Source organism: Balaenoptera ricei, chromosome 9, assembly GCF_028023285.1.
Source record: "Balaenoptera ricei isolate mBalRic1 chromosome 9, mBalRic1.hap2, whole genome shotgun sequence".
Classification (NCBI taxonomy): Eukaryota; Metazoa; Chordata; class Mammalia; order Artiodactyla; family Balaenopteridae; genus Balaenoptera; species Balaenoptera ricei.
The window spans coordinates 41,942,449-41,969,358 of NC_082647.1; the positions used below are offsets into that span (position 1 = coordinate 41,942,449).

Sequence of the window (26,910 nt, forward strand, 5' to 3'; positions counted from 1 at the left end):
GAAACAGAGCAAACGCTTAGAAAGAAATAGACAAAGCCATTGTTATAAGTGGCACAGTAATGCTATTCAAGGACATTTAAACACACATCTTTGATGAGAGGTGTCCTAGAATCTGAGTGTTAGAGGTTATCTATTCTCTCCAACCCAGTAGACATTATATGAGAGAACAGTTTTGAAAAGCAGTGTATAACTCCAAACCAAGTCACTTGGGGCATTAAAAACATAAAATTGGAGAGAAGGGATTTGCAGCTAACATTTGCTAACCTAATTTCCTGTTTAAAAAAAAAAAAGACATGTAAGTACGAAGCACTAATAGGCTTAATAACCTTATTAAAACCATTATTCAAAAATTACATGTGGGGCTTCCCTGGTGGCGCAGTGGTTGAGAGTCTGCCTGCCAATGCAGGGGACACGGGTTCAAGCCCTGGTCTGGGGGGATCCCACATGCCACGGAGCAACTAGGCCCATGAGCCACAATTACTGAGCCTGCACGTCTGGAGCCTGTGCTCCGCAACAAGAGAGGCCGCGACAGTGAGAGGCCCATGCACCGCGATGAAGAGTGGCCCCCACTTGCCACAACTAGAGAAAGCCCTCACACAGAAACGAAAACCCAACACAGCCATAAAATAAATAAAAATAAATACATTTTTAAAAAAAAGAAATATATTTCATTTAAAAAAAATTACATGTGATATAATTGCAAATGATTAGACATCTTATAATTATACTTTGCAAAACAAATAATTAGCCAAAGAGTTGGTCATTTTGAGGTTGGGTGAGGCTGATTGGAGTGAGAGGTAGTCTACATCAGTGATTCTCCAAGTGTGGTCCATGGACCCCTGGGGGTGGGTCTCTAAGACTTTTTCAGGGGGTCCACAGGATAAAACTATTTCACAACAATGCTAAAACAGTTACCTTTTGCACTGTGTAGCCGTTTGAGCTGATGGTGAAAAAGCAATGGTGGGTAAAAAACTACTGATATCTGAGCATGAATCAAAGCAGTAGCACCAAACTATATTAGTAGTCACTGTGGTCTTCACCTCCACACCTCCTGGATTAAAAAAGAGGGGATATCTTCCCTTGAAAATGTCACCTATAAGGTAGGGAAAAAATTATTAATTTTATTAAAGTAAGTACATAATTTTTAATAATTTCATCTGATGAAACGGGAAGTATGCATAGGGCACTTCTGCTGCATAACAAAATATGATGGTTATCCTAAGGAAAAGCACTTGTGTGAGAGAGTTGAGAACTGAATTAGTCAGTTTTTCATGGAACATCTTTCTTACTGAAGAAGACTGGAAAACAAATTATAGTTATTTAGACTTGGATATATGGCAGGTATTATATCTAAAATGAATGCAATGAGCTTGTCACTTCAAGGAAAACAACTGACAGTATTGATTACCAATCATAAAATTTGAGCTTTCAGAGAAAATTTAGAATTTTTGAAAAGTTGTATCTTCTACTATAAACTTGACAGCTTCCTAATACTCCAAGTCCTTTCCAATGAGATACATGGTGCTTGCAACAAGTATGATTTTTCAATATTGTATTATAAGATGCATCAACATTTGGAATATCTGCATAACTCAGTAAACCAATATTTTCTAAATGACCAGTTTGTGATATATGAAATCATGCCTGGGTGAAAGATCCATTCAAAGTACAAGCTAGATCAATGCACTTGAATGCAACATCATGCAAAAAGTCCATTTCAGATTCCATATTGCAACTAACCAGCCTTTAAGAAACAACTGCTTGCTGAGTTTTGGTGTAGAATCAAAGAAGGCTATCGGTTGTTATCTAAAAAGGATATTAAAATGTTATTCACTTTCCACCTAAATGTATACTTAAGACAAGATTTTCGTCATATAATTCCATTAAAAGAACATATCACAACAGACAATGCAGAAGCAGATGTGAGAACCTAGCTGTCTTCTATTGGCATTAAGTCAGACATTGAAGAGATTTGCAGAATGGTAAAATGATGCTTTTCTTCTCACTAATTGGGGGAAGGGTTGGAAAATATTTTTTTTTTCAGAAAACAAATATTTCATTTATGTTAACATGTAATGGGCTTATTATTTTAAATGATTAATAATTAAATGATCTTTCAAATGTCTAAGTTTTAAGTTCCAGTATATAAATATTGACAGCTATAACTCACATAAACAAAAGCTCTCTGGTTTCTTCAATAATTTTAAAAACATAAAGTGGTCCTGAGAGAAAAAAATTGAGAATTTCTGTTACAGGGAGTGAGTGTAGAAAAGAGATGTGGCTGAGGAGAGTGGCTGGGGGATGCCAACATGTAGAGGTTAGGGAAGAGAAGGAACAGCCCTCAAAGAGGAAAGAAAACTAGAAGCATTTAGTGTCCTGGAGGCCAAGTGAAGAAAGTGTTTCCAAAGGAGAAGTGCACATCAGCCAGATGGTGCCTGAGGAAGAGGAAGATGAGAACTGAGAAGGACCACTGGGTGTCCAGACAGTGATCACGGGGACACTTTGACCAGAAACGTTTCAGTGGGGCGGAGATGGAAGTCTGATTGGAGAGAGTAGGTTCAGGAGATGATGAAGTAAATGCAGGTGAGCATACACAACTCATAGCGAGTTTTACTATCAAAGGGAGCAGAGAAGTGAGGTGATAGCCGATGGGGAATAAAAGATGAGGGAGACATTTTTAGATGAGAAATCCTGCAGCATGCTTGTGGAGTTAGGAAGAGCCAAAAGAGGGAGAAAGGCGGACAAAGGAAGGAACAGGTCTTAGACAAGGCAAGAAGGGATGGAATGCAGGCGCAGGGAGGCGCTGCCTGGGGCAGGAAGGACCACCTGGAGACACCGACTGCTAGCCCAGGACTCTTCCTGCCGTGTACTGACAAATCTCTCCACTGCGGTGATGTCCCCTTTGACCCTACTTAGTTTTTTTTTTTTTTTGACCCTACTTAGTTTTTAATTTTATTTTTTAATTTATTCAAATCATGAATACATTTCTATTTTACAAAACATACTGAGCTATGTAATGTAAAAAGCTAAAGCCCTTTCCCAATTTCATTCCCTTTCTCAGAAGAAAGTCCCATTATCAATTTAGTGTGGTTTCTTACAGACCCTTTCTATGTATCTGTACATAAAGAAGTAAATGCTTTGTTGGGGTTTTCCTGTAAATGACATCATACTATGCATAACATACTATAAATTAATGCTTTAACAATACTTCTTGAAACACTTTCCATTCTTGTGCAGAATGGTATTTCATAGTATGGTTGTTTTATTCTCCTACTGATGGACAGTCAACTTAATTCCAAATCCTCATTAATTCCAATAATGCTGTAATGAACATTCTATGGTTCTCTTTATGACTACATGTGTGAGGATGTCTTTAGAAAAAAATTACTGGATCAGAATGTATACATTTTTAATTTTTTATAATCCTTCCAAAAAGGCTATACCAATTTACAGTCCCACAAATATCGTATAAGAATACTTGTTTCCCCACACCTTTGTCAATACCGGATATTGACAAATATCTTCTTAATTTTTTCCTGATCTAACAAAAATATTTTATTGCTCTTCTAATATGTAACCTCTTGATTACTAGTGAGTTTGAAAATTTTTCATAGGCATTGAACCTCAGCTTTGTCTTACCCAGTTACCGCCATTCACGCTTCAACAACCACCAGTCAGGGGTCAGTTCCTTTTGACGGCCTCTCCATACTAACCCCCTGATATAGTAACTAATCTGACTATACGATTCTCTCCAGTGCTCCTATTTTGCCCGTTCAATACCAATGTCATCTCACTTGTCATAACTGTAATTTGACGGGTGCAGAGAAGGAGTGTAAATTTGTCAGACAGTTTACTCACTGTCTCCCCACTCCACCCACCCCGTACCAGACTCTGAGCATCTCGAGTGCCAGAATTCGGCTTGACTTCACTCTGGAGCCCTAGCCCCTGGCACAGAGTGTGGCACCATAGTAGGTACTCAATAAAAGAATCACTAAGTTTATAATGACATCACTTTATATTTGCAGAGTGTGGTACTATCTACAAACCTCCTTCCCTTGCATTTACTCAGATTGCCTAAATCAAATCAGATTTGCAGGAATTAACATTTCAGGGAAAACACCAGGAACATGGGAGGAGGAGTATAAACAGCATGAATCTGATCACCAGCTGCATAACGGGACGCATATAAAAATAAATCAGTGTAACTTAAGCCTTTGGACTTCTAAGTGGGTTCGATCATAAATATTCTACAAGAAATTAGCAAATTCATCACAATATTAAAATAACTGCACAGTCAACAAATTGGAGAAAATAAGTTTAAAGTAAAACTATCAATTCAGTAGTCAGGTAGAAAGAGTAAAACAAAGGAGAGATCTGCTATTTGGTCAATAATAGATAAATTAAGCATTGATGTGAATTTTTGTCAAGAATGATATAATTTTACAGCAATCTAGATTGATCAGAGTAAATGTACAACCTCCAAATTTTTCTAGTAGAATTCTTGTAACCAACTGAACTTGAGGTTTTAGGCCATCTCATAAAGCTCAAATGTAGATCACAGAGATAGTTCATCAATATTCTTCAAAAACTGTTCTGTGAAACGCTGGTTCCACAAGATGTTAAAAGGTATTATGTACACTTTTTAAAAAGATTCCTAGGTCAAATAAGTTTTGGAAATGCTGGTTTAAATAAAGGGAAACAGTTTTATTCAGTGTAAGGCTTATCAGAGCCTTCAATAACCCCCAAAACTTTGTATAGCTCCAAGATATAATATGAAACATTTCTTAAACTAATCTGACCACAGAACCATGTAGAATGTGTGTCTGTTTTATGAGAAAAATACGTCTCAAGAAACTAGTGTTGCACAGAGCATCCTTTGAGAAATACTGTTGCGATTACTAAAACAATCTTCTTCTATGCCACAAATGATCTTTTCAGATTTGTAAGCATCCACAGGCTTAAATCCCTCAGTTTTATCACAGTTTAAAGTTTACCCTGATACAGTGGCCTAGAATCAAATCTGAGGCTGGCAAAAGCCAGGATGGAGAGAGTTATAATGCCACAAGCTCAGAGAAGGGCAGAGGAAGGAATCTTAGTGGAAAGTTAACAGGTAAGAAGCCTTGTGTGAGTACAGCAGCTTATGAATTATTGAACACGATGCCCCTGAAGTCTATTTCCCTCTACTATTTTGCTGCTCCAAATTCAAAATCTATCATGCTGTCTTGCTAATCTTTTCATGTCTGAACTCCTGGGACCTCCTCTGCAGTCATCCTCACCCTGCAAGCCCCCCTGCATAATTAGTCCATTGCCAGGCTCTTTGAATACACAACGAGTCATATTCTGCATGTTTATCTCTCTCTGAGGCTGAAATCTTGCTTCTCCTGTGATGTGATGCAGTGAATTAGGGGTTACACAGGGCTCTGGGATGTGGCTAGTATCAAAGAGCTAGAAGGAATTTTAAAAGTTCTTTAATCCATCTCCCTGGCCCCATGCTGGCCTGACCTCCATCCACATCGGAAAGAAAATTATCCACCCTTGTCTTAAAACTTCCTAGCAGTAGAGGTCCCTGAATAAAGTCTGTCTAGTCTCTAAATTATCCAACTTTATCCCAATCCACTCCCCTGTCCTAACCCTTCACATCAAATGTTACCATTTATCTCTCACTTACCTTCCAAGCCCCAGTCTTTTTTGTGTGACTAATTCCCATTCAGCTTCACAGGGTCTCAGAATTTATACCCAAACTAGCTGTGCTGCTAAAGAGAGTCAGAAATAGACTCAGAAACAGGACCTGATACATCACTGTTGCTTGAATAATATTTCACTCGGTTTATTCCAAAAAACCCCTGATATGCTAAGCCCTTTGGGAAACTGTTATGTTGCCTCTCTCCAAGTGGGTTCTGCTTGGAATCAACATAGGAGGTGATAATTTTTTCAATTTTAAAACAACCCTTTTAATTTGTCTGCATTATTCTTGAGGCTTGTTCTTAATTTTACTCTTTCTTTTGTTTTGTTTTTCTTTCAGCCATAGCGAAACGAGAGAGGGGGGTGGTCATTAGAAAGCTCTCAGAGAAAGTGGTTTTTGTATTACCTGAGCCCATGTTGGGGAAAGCAACTAGTAGACATTCTGAGATTTATCTGTTTTGAATTTTGGTATTAGAAATCAAAATATGACTACTGTGTCCTCAGTGAAAGGGCTATACGTCCCAGGCCCTACAATAGATGGAGCTGATCAAACTGGGAATTTAATATGGTGAACCTCCAAGCCTACTCTCAATGCTGAGGGCACCCCAGCTTAGACATTGGGGAATGTGTGAGGAAGAGAACTTTCAAACACTCCTTCTCTGCACCCCTCAAATTACAGGACTAAAGCTATTACCTCTTCTACTCACCTGTTGGACTGGGTTTTGATGCACGACAGAGGAAAAAGAGAAATAAAGATCATAAAGGAAACTGGAGTCCAAGTAGGGAAAGGGGAGTGAGAAGAGGGGAATTTGAAACCAGAATGGTGATCACCATTAACCTTACTATGCGTGGTGACCTCAGTTTAGCCTATTAATTCAAGTTTTACTGACCCTGTATGTAAATAACTTTCTATTAAGCAATCTCCTCCATTTATAGGCATCTCAAATATTGTATTACAAGCTTCTCAACATATTGTACTGATCCCTCTATCTTCTCAGAATTCCTGAGCACTGCATGAGAAATTCAATTCCTAAGATTTATAAGAGAGGTTATGTATTGAGAATGGGGATGAAAGAAAATAGTAACTTTTTAGGTGAAATAGTTTCTAGTACTTAGTATTACAAAACCTTAATCCCAAAATTCTAGATGCTATTTCTGCTCAGAAATAGTAATGGAGCTATTTGCTTATTGATAAAGATTTCTATGTTCTTTCTGTAACGTGTGACTAGCTGTATCTATAATATTAATATCCACACTGTTTACTCTCCATGAGCAGGTCAAGAGCAAAACAATATTTCAGTACATAAATTCCACTTTTAGAATTATCAAAAATACCTTTCTGGCTAAATATTGGTAACAATTACTTTCCCAAAGGAAAATAACCCCTCTTTATTGACTGTGAAATTATTTTAGTATTGAACTCAGATCTAATGTCCATTTCCTATCTGCTTTTTCAAAATATAATAAAATAGTCAAGGCAGAGGGCATAGATGATGCAGTGTATAAAGTATTCATTTCAGCCTTCTGGGTAAGATAGCAGATTGAACAAAGCATTTACTTCTCTTCCTTGAGAAACCCCACTAAAATGACAGTAAACGAATTTGTCCACAAGGACAAAGAGAACAGGAAGAGCCAACGGCCACAAAATGTTGGAAGCCAGAAAGCAGAAGGACAAGTGGTAACTGACTTAGTCTATTCAAGAAAGTTGCATCCTAAACTAGGAGGAGGGACGGCTGAGAAGCAACCCAGTCTACACCGCAGAACCCCAGAGGCCTTGGGAACTGGCTCTGTATGGTAGCTCTAGAAATGAAAGTGAGGCTAAAAACAAGTCTTGGTTGAAAGATTGTTGAAGAAGTAGTTAGAGCCTCAGATCTCTTCCCCTCCCTTATTCTGATATAAGACTAGGGTTTCTTCTCTGGAGATGCTAAAATCAAGAGCTTCTGGACTGGAAGACAGCAGACAAGGGGAGGTAGGAGCATTGTGCTAAAACACAAGCATGCTGAATCTGAAGTCCACCCACCCCTGGACCCAGAGGGCTGGCAACCCAGCTGGAGACTAGAAGACCCTTCTCTGGGGAATCTGCACATCCTAAGAGGAAAGCCCCAAAGACTCGGACAGCAGGGGTTCCCTGAGAAAGGCCCAGCCAGCCCACCCTCTAGTAAGGGCCACAGACAAAAAGCCACACCCAGCAGGCCCACTTTCCAATCAGCTTTTGAGTTTTCAACTAGTTTCCACTTTTACACATAAGCCAACAACCCACGATCATCAGATATCTGAGACCAACCTCGATGGTGAAAAACAACACAAAAACAAAGAGAAAAACAACTTCAAGATAACAGAGACAGTGCTCCAGGGGGAAATTTTTTTTAACTTTAATTAATATCCTACTTATAAAAATAACTAAAATGATATCTTCAAAAAAGTAAGAGGAGATATTACATTCATGAAATAAAAACATTATACTAAAATTAAAGAAATATTCAGAGACCAAAAAAGATCATTGGAAGATTATACTAACGACATAAGATGAATTTCATGGATGTATTGAAAAATCATGTTGAGGATATCATCCAGAAAATAGAGCAAAAGACAAAGAGATGGAAACTAAGACAGAAAAACTAGGAAAATTAGAGGGCCAGTCTAGGTGACCCAGTATCCAAATAATAGGAGTTCTAAGAAAGGAAGAAATCATCAATGGAATAATTCAAGAACACCTCTCAGAACTGAGTGACATGAATTTTTCCAGGTTGAAAGGGTGTCTAACACTGAATGGAAATAGAACCACACCACCCTGTCATCATGACACTTCAGAACACTTGGAACAGATGCTACTCAGGTTCTCAAAGGATTGAGGCACAGAATGGCTTCAGACAACAACACAGGTAGGTCAGGATCCAATGGATCGATTCCTTCAAACTTATGAGGGAAAACGATATTAACGCAGAATTCTATAAGCATCTGTTCTGGACATCGATTGTTGTATAAAAAGTACTCCAAAGTTTAGTGGCTTAAAACAAGGCATTTTTATACCTCACAGTTTGGGAGGTCAGGAATTCAGGCAGAGCTTGGCTGGCCAATTCTTCCTCTCCATGTAATATTGACCATGGACACGACAGTATTCACTTAGTGCTGCGCTGGAGGGTCCAAGATGGCTTCACTCACACGAAGTGGGTGCCTGACAAGGGGTGACCAGAAGGCTGGGTTAAGCTGGATCTCTTTTCCTTTCCAGGTAGGGCTTTTTTTTTTTTTAATAAACTTTAATTTTTGAGCAGTTTTAGGTTTACAGAAAAAATGAGCAGAAAGTACTGAGAGTTCCCATATACTCCCTCATCTCCTCAATTCCCCCTATTATTAACATCTCACATTAGTGTGGTAGATTTGTTATAAATGAAGAGCCAACATTGATACATTATTCTTAACTGAAGTCCATAGTTTACATTAGGGTTTATTCTTTGTGTTGTGCATTCTATGGGTTTTGACAAATGCATAATGACATATATCCACCATTACAGTATTGTACAGATTAGTTTCACTGCCCTAAAAAGCCCCTGTACTCCACCTATTGATACCCCCCTCCCTCCTCTTAACCCCTGGAAACCACTGATCTTTTTATTGTCTCCATGTTTTGCCTTTTCCAGAATGTCACATAGTTGGAATCATACAGTATGTAGCCTTTTCAGACTGGCTTCTTTTACTTAGCAATATGCACTTAAGCTTCCTCTATGTCTCTTCATGGCGTAATAGCTCACTTCCTTTTATTGCTGAATAATAGTCCTTTGTATGGGTGTACCACGGTTTGTTTATCTATTCACCTATTGAAGGACATCTTTGTTGCTTCCACTATAGGGCCTTTTTAACATGGTGTCTCCAGAAAGACAGTCAGACTTCTTAGGTGGTGGACCAGGGCTCCAAGAGACCAAAGTTGCCAAGAATCTTAAAAGCCAGGCCCAAACTGGCATAGTGTCACTTCCACCATATCTTTTTGGTCAAAGAAGTAACAAGGCTTCCCTGGTGGTGCAGTGGTTGAGAATCTACCTGCCAATGCAGGGGACACGGGTTCGAGCCCTGGTCTGGGAGGATCCCACATGCCGCGGAGCGACTAGGCCCGTGAGCCACAATTGCTGAGCCTGCGTGTCTGAAGCTTGTGCTCCGCAATAGGAAAGGCCGCGATAGTGAGAGGCCCGCGCACCGCAATGAAGAGTGGCCCCCACTTGCCGCAAACAGAAAGCCCTCGCACAGAAACGAAGACCCAACACAGCCATAAATAAATAAATAAATAAATAAATAAATAAATAAATAAAATTAAAAAAACAAAAAACAAAAAAACCTCAGTTAGCCAGAATCTTCATATATACCCTTTAAGCATTAAAACTCTATTTAAAAAAAAAAAAAAAAAAAAAGAAGTAACAAGACAGCCAAGATTTAAGGGTAGGGGTGTCAAAGATTATGAGGCTATTCTTAAATCTACCACACCAGTCAACAAGAGGCAAACAGATAATTCTGGAGACCCATTTCCTCTTTCCTATTGGTACTTAACAAGAAGCTGATTCATCCTGTTTGGAACTCCTCCTTTTTAACAAAACAGTTACCTGTCCCTGAAATTTATTATTCTTATTCTTATTCTTATTATATAGCGACTTATAAACACCAGAAACTGCTTTCCCTAAAAATATATAGGGTGTCCCATATGTGTCCAGTCTAGCTATGTCCTGTCTAAGACACTTTTCTATGAGATAATGAGAGTTCAGGGACCAGGTGAACACTGCTACTTCTCTACTTGAAGTTCGTCCCCAACAAGTCCTATTAACCCTTATTTGTGTTTGTATTTATGGTGCAAGCTGTGTTTCCGGGCCCGCCCTACACCTCACCAGCAATACCTCACCACCCTACACCTCACTAAGTCAAAAATAAAAACATTTTCAGATGCTAAAAAAAGTAATGTTACTTCACACACATCCTTCAAACATTACGTAAAAGTACTCTCCATCAAAAATAAGAAAAATGTGGTCTTCCAGGAAATAGGATATTTAACAAGTCAGGAAGAGGTGAAAAGAATCCCCAGGATATGAAAAAGGAGGCTCCCAGGATATCTGCTCTGCAGCAGAGTGAGAGGGCAACAAGTCCTGATTAAGCAGGGCAAGAGGATCCAGGAGAGATTTCCACAAGAAGATGAAATTAACAAACTATCTGATATATCAGAGCATATTGAAAAGAGATCAAACAACTGTAAAAAAATTTGAGGGTGAATTGATGATAAACACTTAAGAAAATTAAACAAAGAAACAAAGGCAGCTATTAACTCCAGGGAAATGAAAGCCTTGTGAAGAGAAGAAAAAGCAATCATAGATCTGTTGTGAATAGCTAAATCCTCCTCTTGATAGTGGGAAGTGAATAGATAATGCCAAAGACTAAAAATCAAGAAGGAGCCTTGAAAGTATGTTATTTAGAGATAAGAAAGAAAATATGAAAAGACTCAGTCAAATAAGGTTGAAGTTAATTGCCTCTGGGAATGGAGACATGGGGAGGAATGGGGAGTGTGAGCTTGCTGTTTATCACTACAAGTCTTATAGACGAAAATAGTTCAGCTATTTTGTTCTGTAAGGCTCACCACTTCAAGTCTTTGCTCACACCCACCTTTTCAATAAGCCTTGTTCTGACCACTCTAATCCTAGCTCCCCTGCCTCCCTTTTTTCCATAGCATTTACTGTCTTCTAGCCTGCTCCATAATTTGCCTATTCATGATGTTTAGTGGGTTTTTTTCCCTGCCAGAATGTCAACGACACAGGGGCAGGGATCTTCGTCTTTTTCATTTACCAGTAGGACCCAGGTGCCTCGAATAGTGCGTGGAACATAGTAAGGCTCAATAAACATTATTCAAGTAAAATGAATTTGATTTTTAAAACTGTGTGCATGGGTAGCTTTGATTTTAAAAAGTAAAATAGGGCTTCCCTGGTGGCGCAGTGGTTGAGAATCTGCCTGCCAATGCAGGGGACACGGGTTCGAGCCCTGGTCGGGGAAGATCCCACATGCCACGGAGCAATTAGGCCCGTGAGCCACAATTACTGAGCCTGCGCGTCTGGAGCCTGTGCTCCGCAACAAGAGAGGCCGCGATAGTGAGAAACCTGAGCACCGCGATGAAGAGTGGCCCCCGCTTGCCACAACTAGAGAAAGCCCTCACACAGAAACGAAGACCCAACACAGCCATAAATAAATTAATTAATTAATTTTTTTAAAAAAAGTAAAATAAATCACTCACCCCAAAACTCTACCACAAAGCAAAAATTCCATAATTAAAATATTGTTCAGAGATCTTGGTCTTCTATTAAGAAATGTTACTAGTAGTTTCTTTTTTTGGGGGGGTGTTAATTGAAGTATAGTTGATTACAGTGTTGTGTTAGTTTCTTTATTACATTCTTTTCCCTTATAAGTTATTACAAAATAACTTATAAGAGAAAAAAATGTGCTATACAGTAGGTCCTTGTTGGTTATCTATTTTATATATAGTAGTGTGTACATGTTAATCCCAAACTCTTAGTTTATCCCTCCCTCCCCCTTTCCCCTTTGGTAACCACAAGTTTCTTTTCTATTATTATTAGTTTCCTCAGACTTCAGAAAGAACAATACTTACAGTGCATTCTTTTTTTTTTTTTTTTTAATTAATTAATTTTATTTTTGGCTGTGTTGGGTCTTCGTTTCTGTGTGAGGGTTCTTTCTAGTTGCGGCGAGCGGGGGCCACTCTTCATCACGGTGCGTGGGCCTCTTACTGTCGCGGCCTCTCGTTGTGGAGCACAAGCTCCAGACGCGCAGGCTCAGTAGTTGTGGCTCACGGGCCTAGTTGCTCCGCAGCATGTGGGATCTTCCCAGACCAGGGTTCAAACCCGTGTCCCCTGCATTGGCAGGCAGATTCTCAACCACTGCGCCACCAGGGAAGCCCTACAGTGTATTCTAAGTGCCCAAACCTGAAGCACTGAGACAGTAGGCAAGCACTATAATACAATGAGTGAGACTTACATAACACTTAAAAATAAATGGTGATTTATGTAAGGTTGTGAGATATGAAGTTTATTATAATGAAGAGAAGATAAAATACATTTGAGGAATAATCAAATATATCTGAGTTTAATTATTATTCATTAGTTTATACCTGGTCTTGTTTCAAAACGGATTTTAGGAAGCCTATAAAAGTATAGTGAACATAACATTAAATTCCATTTAAATTAAATTAAAGTTTGGCAAAAGAAGATAGAAAATCAAAGATGGGACAAAGAGAAGCCAATAAAGTGACTTAAAATATGTGCAATTACAGCCTGATGCTGGTTGAAAATTTGTCTCTAAAATCTGTGTCCATTAGTATTAGATTCAGCTATAAGTAACGGAGAAACTCAATGTATGGGTGGTTTAAATAAGATGACAGATGAGTTTATTTCTCTCACATGTGCAGTCCAGGTCTGATATGGGAGCTCAACTCCACTGGTCCTCAGGGATCCAGGGCCCTTCCAGCTCACGCCTCTGCTTTCTCAGTGTAGAACTTATCCCCAGAGTCCAAGATGACAGCATTCCTATTGTGGGCAGCAGAATGGAGAAAAAGGACTAAGCAAGGGTCACCTGCCAATTGTTTCCTGAGAAACATTCCCAGAAACTGTCACTGGATACTTCTCCTTCCATCTTATTGTCCAGAATTTAGTGAAGTGGCCACTCCTAGCTGCAAGGGAAGCTGAGTAAAGCAGTCATCATTTGGGGCAGACACATGTCCTACTGAAACTTCTATTAAAATGGATGAAGGGGGAGAAATGGATCTGAAAGACAACAGGAGTGTCTGCCACAGCTTCACAGCAACCAAAAGAAGAAAGGGAACATGGTCAGGTTCAAAATAACCGAGTTGTTAAAAATGACCAGTTGCTCAAGAGACTTACAGCAGCTCTTGGTTAAAAGGTTAGAAAGGGATGACTGGAAGTCTTCATAAAAAAAAGGAAAAGTTTGATCTTATCACATCAGTGCAACCCGTTTTGTAGAACTGTTTCTTATAACAACTCCTAATAATGTATTGACAGTTTAGAGAAAATGTGCCTGCAGAGATTTGATTTTCTGAGTTCATTTTCACATTTAAAAAATCATAATAAAACCATGTTTCTTTTAACTCCATCATGTGAATGTCCTGACATTAAATATACACGTATATATTTCTTTCAGAGTTAAAGAAAACTCCATTTACCTTCGTTTACGGAAAAGAAACCACTGCAATCACAGGGACTACCAGAACATTTCAAGAAATGGTATGTAGTGTTCCATTTAAACTTCACCAATGTGCCTTTAATGTTTCGTTTTATTTCATAAGTACCACAAAAGCAGAGGATTAGATAATAAACACAGAATAAAATGAACAGTCCCCCTTTTCAATACCATTTCCTTTTCTGAGAGAGGGGCCCTTTTAAAGCCTTTTACCCATAGCAAAAGAGAACAAGACAAGATGCCGTTAAGGTAGAGACCACGGGGGCACCTTAGTCATCCAACAGTAAAGCTCTAGAAAGGCCAAGGTGCAGGGCATCAAGGCTCAGGAGGCAAGACCTAAGTGAGCATTTGCAGAACAAGGGCTGAGCGAAATCAAGGTCACTGCAAAGACCCTGCCATCCCTTATGGTGCAAAGTCTCCCACATTTCTACTGGGGTTGGAGTTTTAAGAAAAATAGCTAAGAGTTTGTGGCTGAAATCCCCCAAAGCCATTTTAAAAAGGAATGTGTTTTCAGGGTATTGTCTCCATCAGCTTCCCATGTTTCCCAGACATCTGTGTCTTCTGGGCTTGTTTCTTACCTGTGTGGTTCTCACCTCCCACCTTGGACCCAGATTCAGTCCACAAGATTTTGATGAAACTCCTGATTGATAAACCATGGGCTGACTAGTACCTAATGAGCTGCCAAGTAATGTTTTGTGACACATAATGCAGAGATGGCAAACACTTAGTCTGTGTGTTGCCACTCCATCTTCCGAAGTCTGGGGAAGATATTAACTAACCCACCTTGGCGCTCTTGTCCGCTATTCTGCTTCAGCGATTCTCACAACACAGCACACCTGACAATCATCATCAACAGATTAGACTTGGCACATAAAGTTAAACCTATTTGCCATCCCTATGCCATCTCTAATCAACAGAGTATTAAGGAATTTTCCAAGCAGTACAAGTTTTATCTAAATATATGAACTACAAATAATGTATTGTTTATCATATATATCCTACACAGAACAAATGTTCTATTCTAAGGACAACATAGTTTTATTCTTACTAATAAAATAATAGCTGATTGTTGATCTCTTACCAAATGCTAAGAACAATTTATGTATAATATTTCTCCTAATCCTTTCAACAAATTATAAAGCAAGTATTTATTATATTACATATTATATTACTTCAATTCTAAGATATCATTGATTGTATTAGCTCTGGAGAGTGTTAATGGTGGAAAAAGGAAAGAAAAATGGCAATGTACACATTGATTGCAGCGCTCAACCCAGTATCAAATGTATTAAAATACGTTTCTCAGAATTGGGAATTTGTAATGATATCTACACTGTTACCGCTGAGAAAACAGAGGCATAGAGAGAACCAAGAGCCCTGTCCAGATCACAGAAATAGAAAGTTGCAGAGCCGGAATTTGTACCCAGCTTATCTCACTCCACTCAGACACCAACAACGATAATACAGTCACTGGTCTATGATCCGAGATTGACCCACAGAAAGAAATCAGCCTTGTCTCTCTGCGTATGAACATGACCAACAATTTATTGGAAAGTTGTCATGCAACCTGGCTAAGAATCATCATAGACACAAAGTGAATACTGACCCTTTATTGCTCTCTCTCTTTTCCTTTTATGAGATATCCAAACAGTCCCAGTGCTGTCAGAATCTCTCTGCCGGTATAGACTGTAAAAACAAAGAACCCAAAAACACCATGTGGAATATTATGCAGCTCTAGGAAATGAGGGCTAAAAGTCCATATATTTTTATTTAGAAAGACAAAACACCGCCAAAAGAAAAATTAGCATATAAAATTGGATAGTATAATTTAATTTCTACTATATTTTTAAAAGAAAAGAAAAAACTAGCTGTACATAATAAAATTGGTAGAAAATACACCAAAATCATTATGTTTGATAAATTATGGGTGATTGCTTTCATTTTTTTTAATATTTCTGTTTCCCACAGATTTTGGTTTTATATAGAAATAACAACCAAAAAAAATCTAGATGGAAACTGAATGAAGGAACAGTAAAGAACTTGCCCAAGGTCCCCAGCCAAGAGTCCATGTTAGGGTGCAGAATAAGGGATAGGATTCAGCCAGAAATGCAGTTTGGAAGCTGCGCTCTCCCCGTGTGCCTGTGACACCAGCATTTCTCTCTCACAAGACCCAGACATGTCATCTCAACGTCACTTTGTTCCCACAATGAATGCAGCCATCTTCTGTAAAATCTAAAAGACCAAAGTAAAATTCTCTGAAAAGTACTCAGTACAATTTATAGTAGACATCTCTCCTTTTGTGGTACACTGTCTTGACAGCATTTCTTTAAAATTCAGATCGTGGAGATAAAAAGGGAGAAAGGAGATGGGAGGATAGCCTAATCATGAAAAAACATGTGTGTCAAAATTTGATTGAAACCCATGGCTTCTGTCAGACTTTTATCTAATGAATAGATGCAGGGGTGGAGTTGGGGGTGAGGAGTATTTCTGTTCTTTTCTTTAAATTCAAAATCCTTAGAAATACAGAGAGTGTATACTTTGTCTAGTATAACTTCTTTGAAGATGCTTCTTGACTATTTTTCTAAGGATGTAATTATAAAAAAATTTTTTTTAAAGTTTCTCATAGTTACTCATTATTTAATGTTCTGGCTTTATTCTCCAGCACATCTTCCTGTTTTCTGCTGCTTTCCTCACTATGGATTTTTCCTTTGATATTATGCAGCATGTAACCTGACTGCCAGTGCCAAATCATTTCAATTACTCCCCAAGGTTTTTATTAGATATAGAAAAAGTCAGCTTTCTATAGCCTGCATATTTATGTCTACACTTATTTTTCAGAACCAGTGAGAGAGAAAGAGGAAAAAGGGAAGAAAAAGTTGAATGGAATATGAAAGCGTTTCTTAAAAATTGTGTAATAAGAATTAAAGAAACAGCTCCTGTTTTCCTCTTGAGGTTTATGTACAAGATCCCAAAAATTTCTATAGATAGCTCTACCATGAACCATTGCCAGTGATTATAAGGTATTTTAAAATGTAAACTGTTGAAGTCATTTTAATTTGGGTACCAATTCTCTGGCATGGAGGGTTAAGCGTAGGAAGTTTCTTGCTAAGCCTTCTTTACAATCAGCAAAGGAGATGGGTTGCAGCAGCCCTTACAGCTCCCAACGTGCCCACATGGCTCGGGTGGGGAGCAGAAGGGAGTGCGGTGAAGGGGGAAAGGGTCAAAACACCAGGGGGTTGGCTGGGTCCTCACAGAATATCACCTTACTTTTCAGAGGTACAAGGTGAAGCCCAGAGAACAGAGGTCTTCCCCTCCTTGTTACTTCATAAAGTCTTTTTTCTTTGTGTATAAAATATCAGACTGGTTTTGAATTTAGGCCCTGGAATTGGTGTGTGACTTGGACAAATTGTTAAATTTTCTGGTCCGTTTCTGCATCTATAAAATGGGGATCACGGTTGGCTGAGCACAATTGCCCAAGACGACGCCGGGATCTCATTCTTTTTTTTAATTAATTAATTTATTTATTTATTTTTTGGCTGTGTTGGGTCTTCGTTTCTGTGCGAGGGCTTTCTCTAGTTGCGGCAAGCGGGGGCCACTCCTCATCGCGGTGCGCGGGCCTCTCACTATTGCGGCCTCTCTTGTTGCGGAGCACAGGCTCCAGACGCTCAGGCTCAGTAGTTGTGGCTCACGGGCCCAGCTGCTCCGCGGCATGTGGGATCTTCCCAGACCAGGGCTCGAACCCGTGTCCCCTGCATTGGCAGGCGGATTCTCAACCACTGCGCCACCAGGGAAGCCCCGGGATCTCATTCTTTGTTGCCGTTGCAACAAGCCAGCTCCAATGGGATTCTTCACCCCGCCCTCCTGGGGGAAAGGCTGCACCCGAACTCAGTGGGATGATGGGATTCAGGGGACAAACCCAGCCTTGTAAGTTTGTCCTTTCCCCAATAAAGCCAGTTCCTTAAACTGTGTCACATGACATGAAGGAATTCATCACAAAACCCAGATGGGGCTCCCTTTGCAAAGTGGGGGTGATAGCAGCCCATACTTGAACTTCACTGGGCCCTGGTAAGGTTGAATGGGGAAATACAGGGCTTCCTGATCGTCCATCTTTGTTGCTAACTTCACCCACCACCTGTCCTGTTATTTACTCAGCATTTTAAAAAATCAGTCTCTTTTTCAATATAAATTTTTGTTTAAAGAAGCAAGTAAATTTGAAAAATCAAAAATAAATTTAAAAAACACATGTCCATGTTGGGAAGGCCTGTGGCTCCCAGAGTTCAAGGGTAGAAAGAGGGACATCTAACATTGAGTTTCCTGGCCCCTGGGAACAGTAGCAAGCAGGAAGGTAATGGGGACAGGAGAGGGGCTGCCAGCCCCACCAGGAGAATCTGGCAGAAAGAAAGGGGCTTCCTCTGGGAGGAAGAAGCTGGGCTAGGCGTGGGAGTGGGCAGTGATGGAAACTGGTAGCTGGCAGATCTAAGACTGACAGAGGGGATCTGGGGCGAAGGCTAGAGGAGAAATGAGGGGACTGCAGAGGGAGCCCTGGGGAATGGGAGGCGGGTGCAGCCTGGGGAGCAGGCTCGGGGCTCCCCTAGAGAGGCTGGAGGAGACAATGGGCAAGGGCAGGGTTAAGGCGACAGTGTGAGAACTGAGGGTGGGGCAGTGGAAGACCCCTGCTGATGGGTGAGGCAAGAGGTGGAAGCTGTGGGTGGAAAGGGCTGGAGAACAAGCCTTGGCTGCTTGAGCTGGAAGCTCTAGAACATGTTGGAAGGAACAGAAGCAGATGAGGGGTGTCATCTTCTCCCCAGCAATGATCACCCCTCAGAGACTAGAGCTTCAGGCATGGATGCCAGTCGATATTCAGCTGGGGAGGCCAACACAGCAAACGTGGACCCCAAAACCACCTCCTATACCCGTGCTGCACGTTCCAATCTTTGGGACCTCAGCAAAGGTCTCGGGCCTTGGGCCTCGAGCTCAGAGAGGACTCAGTAAGTATTAGCTTTTTTTCAGCCCTCACATAAGCCCTTTGTCCCTGCCTCTGTTGTTGCATTTCCTCGCCTGTAGCTGAGTCATTTGCTTTAAGTCTGGCTTCCCAGTCTGACGGTGAGGACAAGCTGCATGGGAACCAAATTTGTACTCCCAGCCCTGAGCTGAGCCTCTGCTGCACGTAGTAGGGACTTGTCAAACTGACACACTTTTTCTTAAACTAAATAACTCTCAGGAGTTACATGTAACCTTTGAAGAGAAGAAAAGCACACACAGTAATCTTTTGCCAACCTGAATACCTCCATGGTGGGCAAAAACCATGAGTGACAAGATTACGCTTCATCTAAAATAAAGGTAGAAGAAAAGCAAATGTTAACATGATATTCAATATCGATATGTATTTTAAAGTAAAGAAAAATTCGTGAGGCATCTACTTCCAAAATAAACAAGACTCATCTGCTTACGAAACAAGCAAATCCCAGCCCTGAGTCTCCATGGCCACACAGCCTGAAGAGGAGGGCACTCCGATGGTCTTAGGGGCTGCACCAAGGATCTCTTTACAGTTTGCAAGCAGGACTTTACTGGCTTGAAACAGAATGTCTTTTTCACTTGCAGCCTTCCTCATTTTATTTTTGCAAGTTTAGCAAAACCTTGGTGTCAACACCTGTTTGGGGTTGTTTTGTTTTCAGAAAGTCACAAGTGCTGAAGAGCATGTCTTCTTGGAGGGGCCCATCCATACAGTGAGAGGTCGCCCCTCTCTGTGCACCCATATGCTCACCACTTAGTGGGAGAGTGGGGAGCAAGGGACTAACTGCAAGTATATACATATGAAAAAGGGAGAATTTTAACACTTGCGAAAGTGCATGTGTTTGCACCCTCACCTACCCAGCCACACCCCAATCCCCTTGCCACAAACCAAATTCAATCTTGAACTTCTTAACTTCTCTACCCACCCTCCATACCCCACACCTCCCAAAAAACTTCATCTTGCTGGTTCCCTTGTTTAGCCTTTGGTTAAACCATCTGAAGAATGGGAGAGAATCTGACAGACCAGGAGAAACTAGAAAAAACGGGGCAAAATTCAGGGCAGGCTGTGGAATTCATACTCAGACCATCTACAGGATAAAGTCTTAGGAAGTCTAAGTGGGTGGGGTGAAGAGGAGAAGAGGAAGTTGGGCAGCGAAGGGGTGAGGGAAGAGTTTCTAAGGCAAATTGAGGAGGAGGCCTTGGAGCAGAATCAGAGTGAGGGGAGGGGATGGAAGAGGAGAGGGGATTTCTACATGATGTGGGACATCACATCGCGTCCAGGACAACTGTGAGTCCAGCTCAGGGCTCCTTCTCATGACTCTTGGACTGTTTCTCCTACACATCGCTGCTCTGGGATGAAGCACATGAGATTCACATGTGAATCACATGAGCAAAGAAAACAACCTTATTCATATCCCACACGATAATACAACTCTCTCTTGTTGCTCTCCAGTGAAAAATCAGGAGAGGCGAGCCCCAGATTCATGAGAATGATCCTTCATGGCTTCATTAATTCTACAGTTATTTTTGAGCACCAGTCGCTGTAATAGACACAGAGGATAAAAAGACTAAATGTTAATGCATGCCTAGACCATGTTCAAGTCCTGACCCCTTAATGGCTGGTTCTATAACCTCAGTGAGTCCCTTCCCCATTCTGAACCTCATTTTCCCTAAAATAAAGGGCTTAAACAGGATAATCAACGTCCATCCAAGCTCTATGATTCTGAAATCCTAAATCAGAGTGTCTTAGACTAGCAATCCTCAGACTCACTCCATGTTTAAGTTTTTTGGTTTTTTAATGTGGTTTATTGCTGATGTTTAATAATCAAGAGATTTTACATAAAAATCCAATTTCCTATTTATCTTAGAAAATCAGCAGTTTTGGTAAACAGGCATGCTCCTGCCTGGCAACAATGGGTTGGCACTGAGTAGTGGCCCCCCCTTCAGGTGGATCATGTGCTGTGTGTTTGGCCGAGGTTCCCACCCTGTTCCATTCACACATGGATTTAGCTACCCGGCCCCTGTGGCCATTTGAGAGTTCAACCCCGTCCCAACTCTAATGGTTAGCAACTATTCAAGGGAAAGTGAACTAGGGCTTTGATGCCCAACAGGTCAGAGGGTGCGAAAGCAAGGAATAGCTCCTGAGAGCTGACCAGGCCCTGGGCATCCAGCAGAAGGACAGACGGTGCCTCTGGGAGGTGTTCTAACAAGAGCAGACACGGGGGAGAAATCCGTCCTGCTCTTAGGCCTGACTGAGAGGATTTTGATTCCTCAACAAGCACAAGAACTGTCGAAGGAGCTTGTCCTGGGCACAGAGACACCACTCTTCAGGCCTTACTCCAAGCCAGAAGGAACAGGTTCATGTCCTTCCAGTCTCCAGGCAGCTAATCGTGTTTCTCTCAGAAATACTGCCAAGGACCGCTGGTCAGGGCACAGCCCTCTAAGGCATCTGTTTGCAGGATGGGCAGATTCAGCTGGAGAGTTGTTTGAAGCGGCTATTGTTATTATTACTTTTACAGACTTTAGCTAATATTAAGTACTGCTTAATTAGTTCAGATTGCTTTAACAAAGTACCAGGGTGGGTAATTTATAAACGGAAACTTATTTCTCACAGGTCTGGAGGCTCAGGGTGCCTGCATGGGCAGGTTCTGATGAGAGCCTTCTTCCAGGTTGCAAACTGCTGGCTTCTCGTTGCATCCCCTGGCGGCATGGCAGGAGAGCGAGCCAGCTCTCTGGCTTCTTCTTAGAACGGCAATTTTTCTTATAAGGGCACATCTTCACGATCTAATCACCTCTCAAAAGCCCCACCTCCAAATACCATCACAATGGGGATTAGATTTCCATGTATGAATTTTGGAGAGAAACAAATATTCGGTCCACAGAAAGTACATTCTCTAAGCCAGACATTATGCTAAGTACTTTACATACTCTATCACCATTTAAACCCCACAGCAAAGTTAAGTAACTTGCCCAAGGTCCATTAGCTTGGCAGAGTTTAAACTCGTGTCCGTCTCCTACCAGATACACCAGAGCATGTCTGTCCCTGCTCCCCACCATGCCATACTGTCCCCCTTTTGGATTCTAGCTGCTAAAACCACTATCTTGCTGTCTAGGACAGCCAGTACCTGCCCTGGAGGCAGGTGAATGTCAGAATTAGATACCTTGATCCAGCATTCTGTGTCAGCCTTCTTTATCAAAAGTGGTCCTCTCAGAAAGGGATAGAGGCAAGGAAAAAGTAAAAGAAGGATGAAGAGAAAAACTGCAAATGAGTATTAATCCAGGCTTAGCTGAATTCAATTATACATACAAGGGCTTATTATTTTTATACACCCTCCACCCCGTTAAGATCTCTGTATTGGAAGAAAAAATGTTTTGTACCTTAAACTAACTGAGCAACTGCTACTGTATTCTTGCCTCTATTCAGTCATAACCTGAATTACATCATGAAGAAACATAAGACAAACCCAAATTGAAGACATTCTATAAAATAATTGGCCAGTACCCTTCAAAAGTGTCAAGGTCATGAGAGACAAAGAAGGACTAAGGAATCAGCCCAGATTAAACGAGGCTAAACAGACATGAAACTAAACACATGTGATCCTGAATTGGATCCTGGCCCTGGTCATTAATGGGGCAATAGTGAAATATGTATGAGGTCTTTAGTATAGACAACATATTGTACCAATGTGAATTTCCTGATTTTGATCATTGCACTATGATTATGAAAGATGTTCACATTTAAGGAATCTGGATGAAAGGTTATGTGCAAATCCTTTGTTCTATTTTTGCAATTTTTTGTAAATTATTGAGTTTTGGAAATTATTTCAACTTTTTGGAAATCATTTCAAAATGAAAATGTTAAGACAATTTTTTCTAAAGGCACAGAGTATTAGAAGAAGCAAAGAAGTCACCTTTGCCAAACAGAAATAGGCCCTCAGTAATTATTTAATGAACCCAACCACTGGGTAGAATATTTCCTCTCAACCCAAGATGTTGACAGGAGATAACAGAAATTACTTATACCAAAACAAGTAGGACATTTCTGTTTGGGAGCCATGATCCAGTGTGGTTACAACAACAAAGAAAGACTTTAATACCGATTTTTGAGATGCTTGATCTAAAAGGCAAATGCTTACAGGGCTACAGGCATCAAAACTTGTTATCTCTCTCAAAGACCAAAAGTATCTCCAAGATACAATGTTTAATTATAATAGAAACTTTTGAAAGAGAAACATTTCGGTGTGACACATTTTATACAGAGGGACACATTTCCCTCCTTTTATTAGAGGACATCATTCCAATTTTTAATACTTTCTGGAATTCCAAAGAATCATTAAAGAATGGAGACATTCTGATTCCAATGGGACTATTTAGGATTTATTTATGCAGCCCTTCCTGGCTTCTGCTTGTTCCATGCAACTCATCCAAGTAGGAGCAAGGCATCTGACAATGATTATAATTTGAAGAGTGTATGCTTTCTATTCTTCTGTTAGATCAAGATTTTCATCCTGTACCTCTTGAATCAGCACACCTGCAGAGGGCAAATTCAGAAGCAAATATCTTACACTTTTGTATGTAATTGTCAATGGCAAGGGCTCCTGAAGTCCTAAGGGGTCTCCTTTCAATCGATCCCTTTTGTTTAGGACTTGAGATAAAGGACATCATAAGGAAAGCTCACTGCTACTTGTGTTGATAGTTTAAAGGAACTTGCCGGGGTTTTGTCAGTTTCAGAGCCTCTTGGGAGGTGCCTTTTACCTCTGGTCTTCTCTTTTACTTCCCTTCCTCTCATTTTCCATTTGATTTTGCCCCACCACTCCCTCTCTTTCCTCTCCAATATTTCAGTAGCTCCTAGAAACAGAAAGGTGAACAAGGCAAAGTCCCTGCCTTCAAGGAGATCATAAGTAAACAGAAAAGAGAGACAAAGAAGGAAACAATTATGGTTCTTGTAAAATAAATAGAGGTAGGTTGAGGTCTCTGGAGATAAGAGACACAGCTCTGCCTGGAGAAGGAGTGGAAAACTTCAGAGAAGATACATTTGAGCAGAGAGCCTTGCAGAAAAAAATAGCAATCCAAAAACCATGGGGAGATGGTGACTCAGTGCATAGATGCTCCAAGGGCAAAATATCTTTAGGGAAGAAGAAGAGAGAAGTTCAGCATGGCTGAAGGATACTTGTGAAATTATGTCAAGTTTTGAGACCAGGAGGTAGATTAGAGCCGCTCTGGGAAGGCTGTTATATTCTTTTTAAAAATATATGTTTGGGGGAATCATTTATCTAGTTTGTCACAGAAATTCAGAACCACACTTGTGAATCTGAAAGCTTTTTCGGTAGTAGAAACACCATCAGAAATTGCCACAACAAACAGTTATTAAGTTTTGTATTAGTCTATTAGTCTATTGTATTAGTGTGTTAGTCAATGTATTAGTCTGAATATTTCTGCTTATTGCAAGCAAAGATTTTTAGAGAAAAAAAGGAATTTAAATTTCTCATGGCTGATTTTTTAACTGGATTACACAAATCGCACTCTTCAAAATGCTTCCTAAATTTATAAGCAAAATCTGTATTATTTAAAATCTAATTAGAGTTAAATGGCATTATTAGATTGATTTTAGGTCAATGTATGACACCACATTTTTCATGAACTATTTATACTCTCTATAATGCATTTGGTTCCTGGTTCCGGGTATAATGGAGTAAGCAGACTCCACGCTGTCTGTCCCACTGAATGCAGCTATAAAACCTGGACAGAAGATATGGAAAAGGTATTGGAGAACGCTGGAAAGAAAATAGTAGCCGGCGGAAGAAGCAAACCAGAATGAGGAGTACAGCCAAACCAGCAGTTGGCATTTTGTTGTCCTCTGGTATCTCCCAACCTAGACTCAATGCTGCCCCAAACCCAGAAGTGGACAGAGGCATGGAGAGATGGCATCAGAAGAAACCTTCTAGTTCTCACTCTAGAAGTGGAAAAGGGGTCTCTTTGCGGTGACAGGGCAGCAGTGAAGAAGTGTCTAGAATTCTGGGTGGGGGGACAGTCTCTCCAGTTAGAAGAGCTGTGCTCCCAGGAGGGTGGGGCAAATCCCCTATTGCTTATTTTCTCACTCTGTCCTCTCATCTCTAGTTAATTTGTGAGACGTGCACAGGAGAGTGGGGGAAAGAAAGTTGGGGCTTAAGGACCAAAGAGGGGAGCCCAAGGAACTAGAAAGGACCGAGGACCTCCTAGAGAGGGAGGAGCTTGGGAAAGCAACCCCGGAAAGTTGTGTGTGAACTCCTCTCTTGAGCTTCCTCTTGAGCTGCACATGCACAAATCTGATCCTTAATTGCATACCAAAGACTTTGAGACCTCAATTTGGACATAGACCACTGCCCAGGTCCCAGAATGACCACTCAGTGGCACAGACATGAGACAAATCAGAATAACACTACAGAGGCTTTGAGAGTGGAACTGACATTGAAATCATAACCTCCCAGAAGGCTAGTTAGAACTTGCCACCTGAACCAAACTGGGTGGATTGCCTAATAAGACAAAAGTATAAGGCTCAGAGTCTTATAATATCCAAGATGCCCAGGATAAAATCCAAAATTACTCAGCATATAAGGAACCAGAAAAATCTCAACTCACATGGGAAAAGAAAACCAACAGATGTCAGATGTTGGAACTATCTGACAAAAATTTTATAGCAGTGGTTGCAAAATGCACCTCGTAGTCCTTTTTACAGGTTCTCATATAAGAACTAGATCTTATAATTCACATATTCTCATTTAAGAACTGAAATAATCTGTTTCAGTCATTACTAATGTCTAGTAATTGGTACCTGAAATGGGTTACTAGCTGAGATGCTGATTGCTAGCTGTTAGACCTTGAGCAAACCTCTTTCCCTCTCTGGGCCTCATCTGTAAAGTGGGCTACCTGATCACATACTCTCAAAGGTCCCACCTAGCGCTGATGCTCTCAGACTTTGCACTTGATGTCTACGGAGTGCCAAGAGGCAGAGTTATAAGGCTAGTGATGCTGAAGCCTGAGGGCCCCTCACTTGCCTGGTAACCATATGGATTTGTAAAATTTACCAACTTGAGATATTTAACCACAATTGATTAAGACTTGTGTCTCTTTGCACTCTGGCTTCTCTTTGTGTCAGGTCTCATTTTTGTGTTTTGTGTTCTTTTCCTTAAAGAGGGTCCTCCAAATTATATAATCTTCAGAACCCAAAACCTGGATCTGCCCCTGTCCTATTCAGAGAGTTATAACAAGGATGGCATTAAACTAGAGATTTGTTTCTGAGTCGTGTCTAGAAAGCATCAGATATTTTATTGGGAATTAGTTGCCAAGTTCTTCTCTTAGGACGTCAAGAGAAGAAGCACCTACTTTTCTTTCAGTGCTCAGCTTAATACCACTTCTTCAGGGCTTCTCAGAATCCCTAACACTTGATGTTCATGACTTATGAATAACTCTAAGCCTCACAAAAACAGGGACCATATCTTTTCTATTGACTGATGTGTCCCCAGCATCTATTACAATGCCTGGCACATAGTAAGTACTCCATAAATGTTGCTGAATGAATTAATTAAGTTAAGAAGACCTATTATACTTATACTTAAATATACCCCATGAAGAAGTTCAGACTGAGCACTTACTCTGGACCAGGCACAAAAACAAAAAATTACAGGCTTATTTAGAAGACCGTTAAGAGTGTCTTACCAGTTGATTCGAATGTCCAGAATGAAGCACTTGCTGCTGTGGTCAGCACTGATCCAGCAGTGGGAATGTAAGCTGAAATTTACTCATGAAAGACAATCAGTGCTGAGATTATGGGAAACCCTTCTTTCCTTGCAATGCACTATGCCTTATTTAAAAGGGACTGAATGAGCCAGAATTCAGACTTTTGTGGCCAATAAGGACCCTATTCTTTTCTTAATTGGGGACAGGTAGATTCTCCATTGTACCACCTTGACAAATAAATTAAAAGTCCCTTTTTCAGAGTCAAAACTT

General features: G+C 40.5%; 1 protein-coding gene across 3 annotated transcripts in view; it reads left to right on the plus strand.

Annotated features, from left to right (window-relative positions):
* Positions 1-26,910, plus strand: part of AOAH (acyloxyacyl hydrolase) — a 195,175-nt gene that overhangs the window by 129,103 nt on the left and 39,162 nt on the right. For all 3 annotated transcript variants that reach the window (XM_059933610.1, XM_059933609.1, XM_059933611.1), the window contains one exon: positions 13,873-13,955. In XM_059933610.1, coding sequence (XP_059789593.1) covers positions 13,873-13,955 — 83 coding nt within the window. The remainder of the gene's footprint in view (positions 1-13,872; positions 13,956-26,910) is intronic.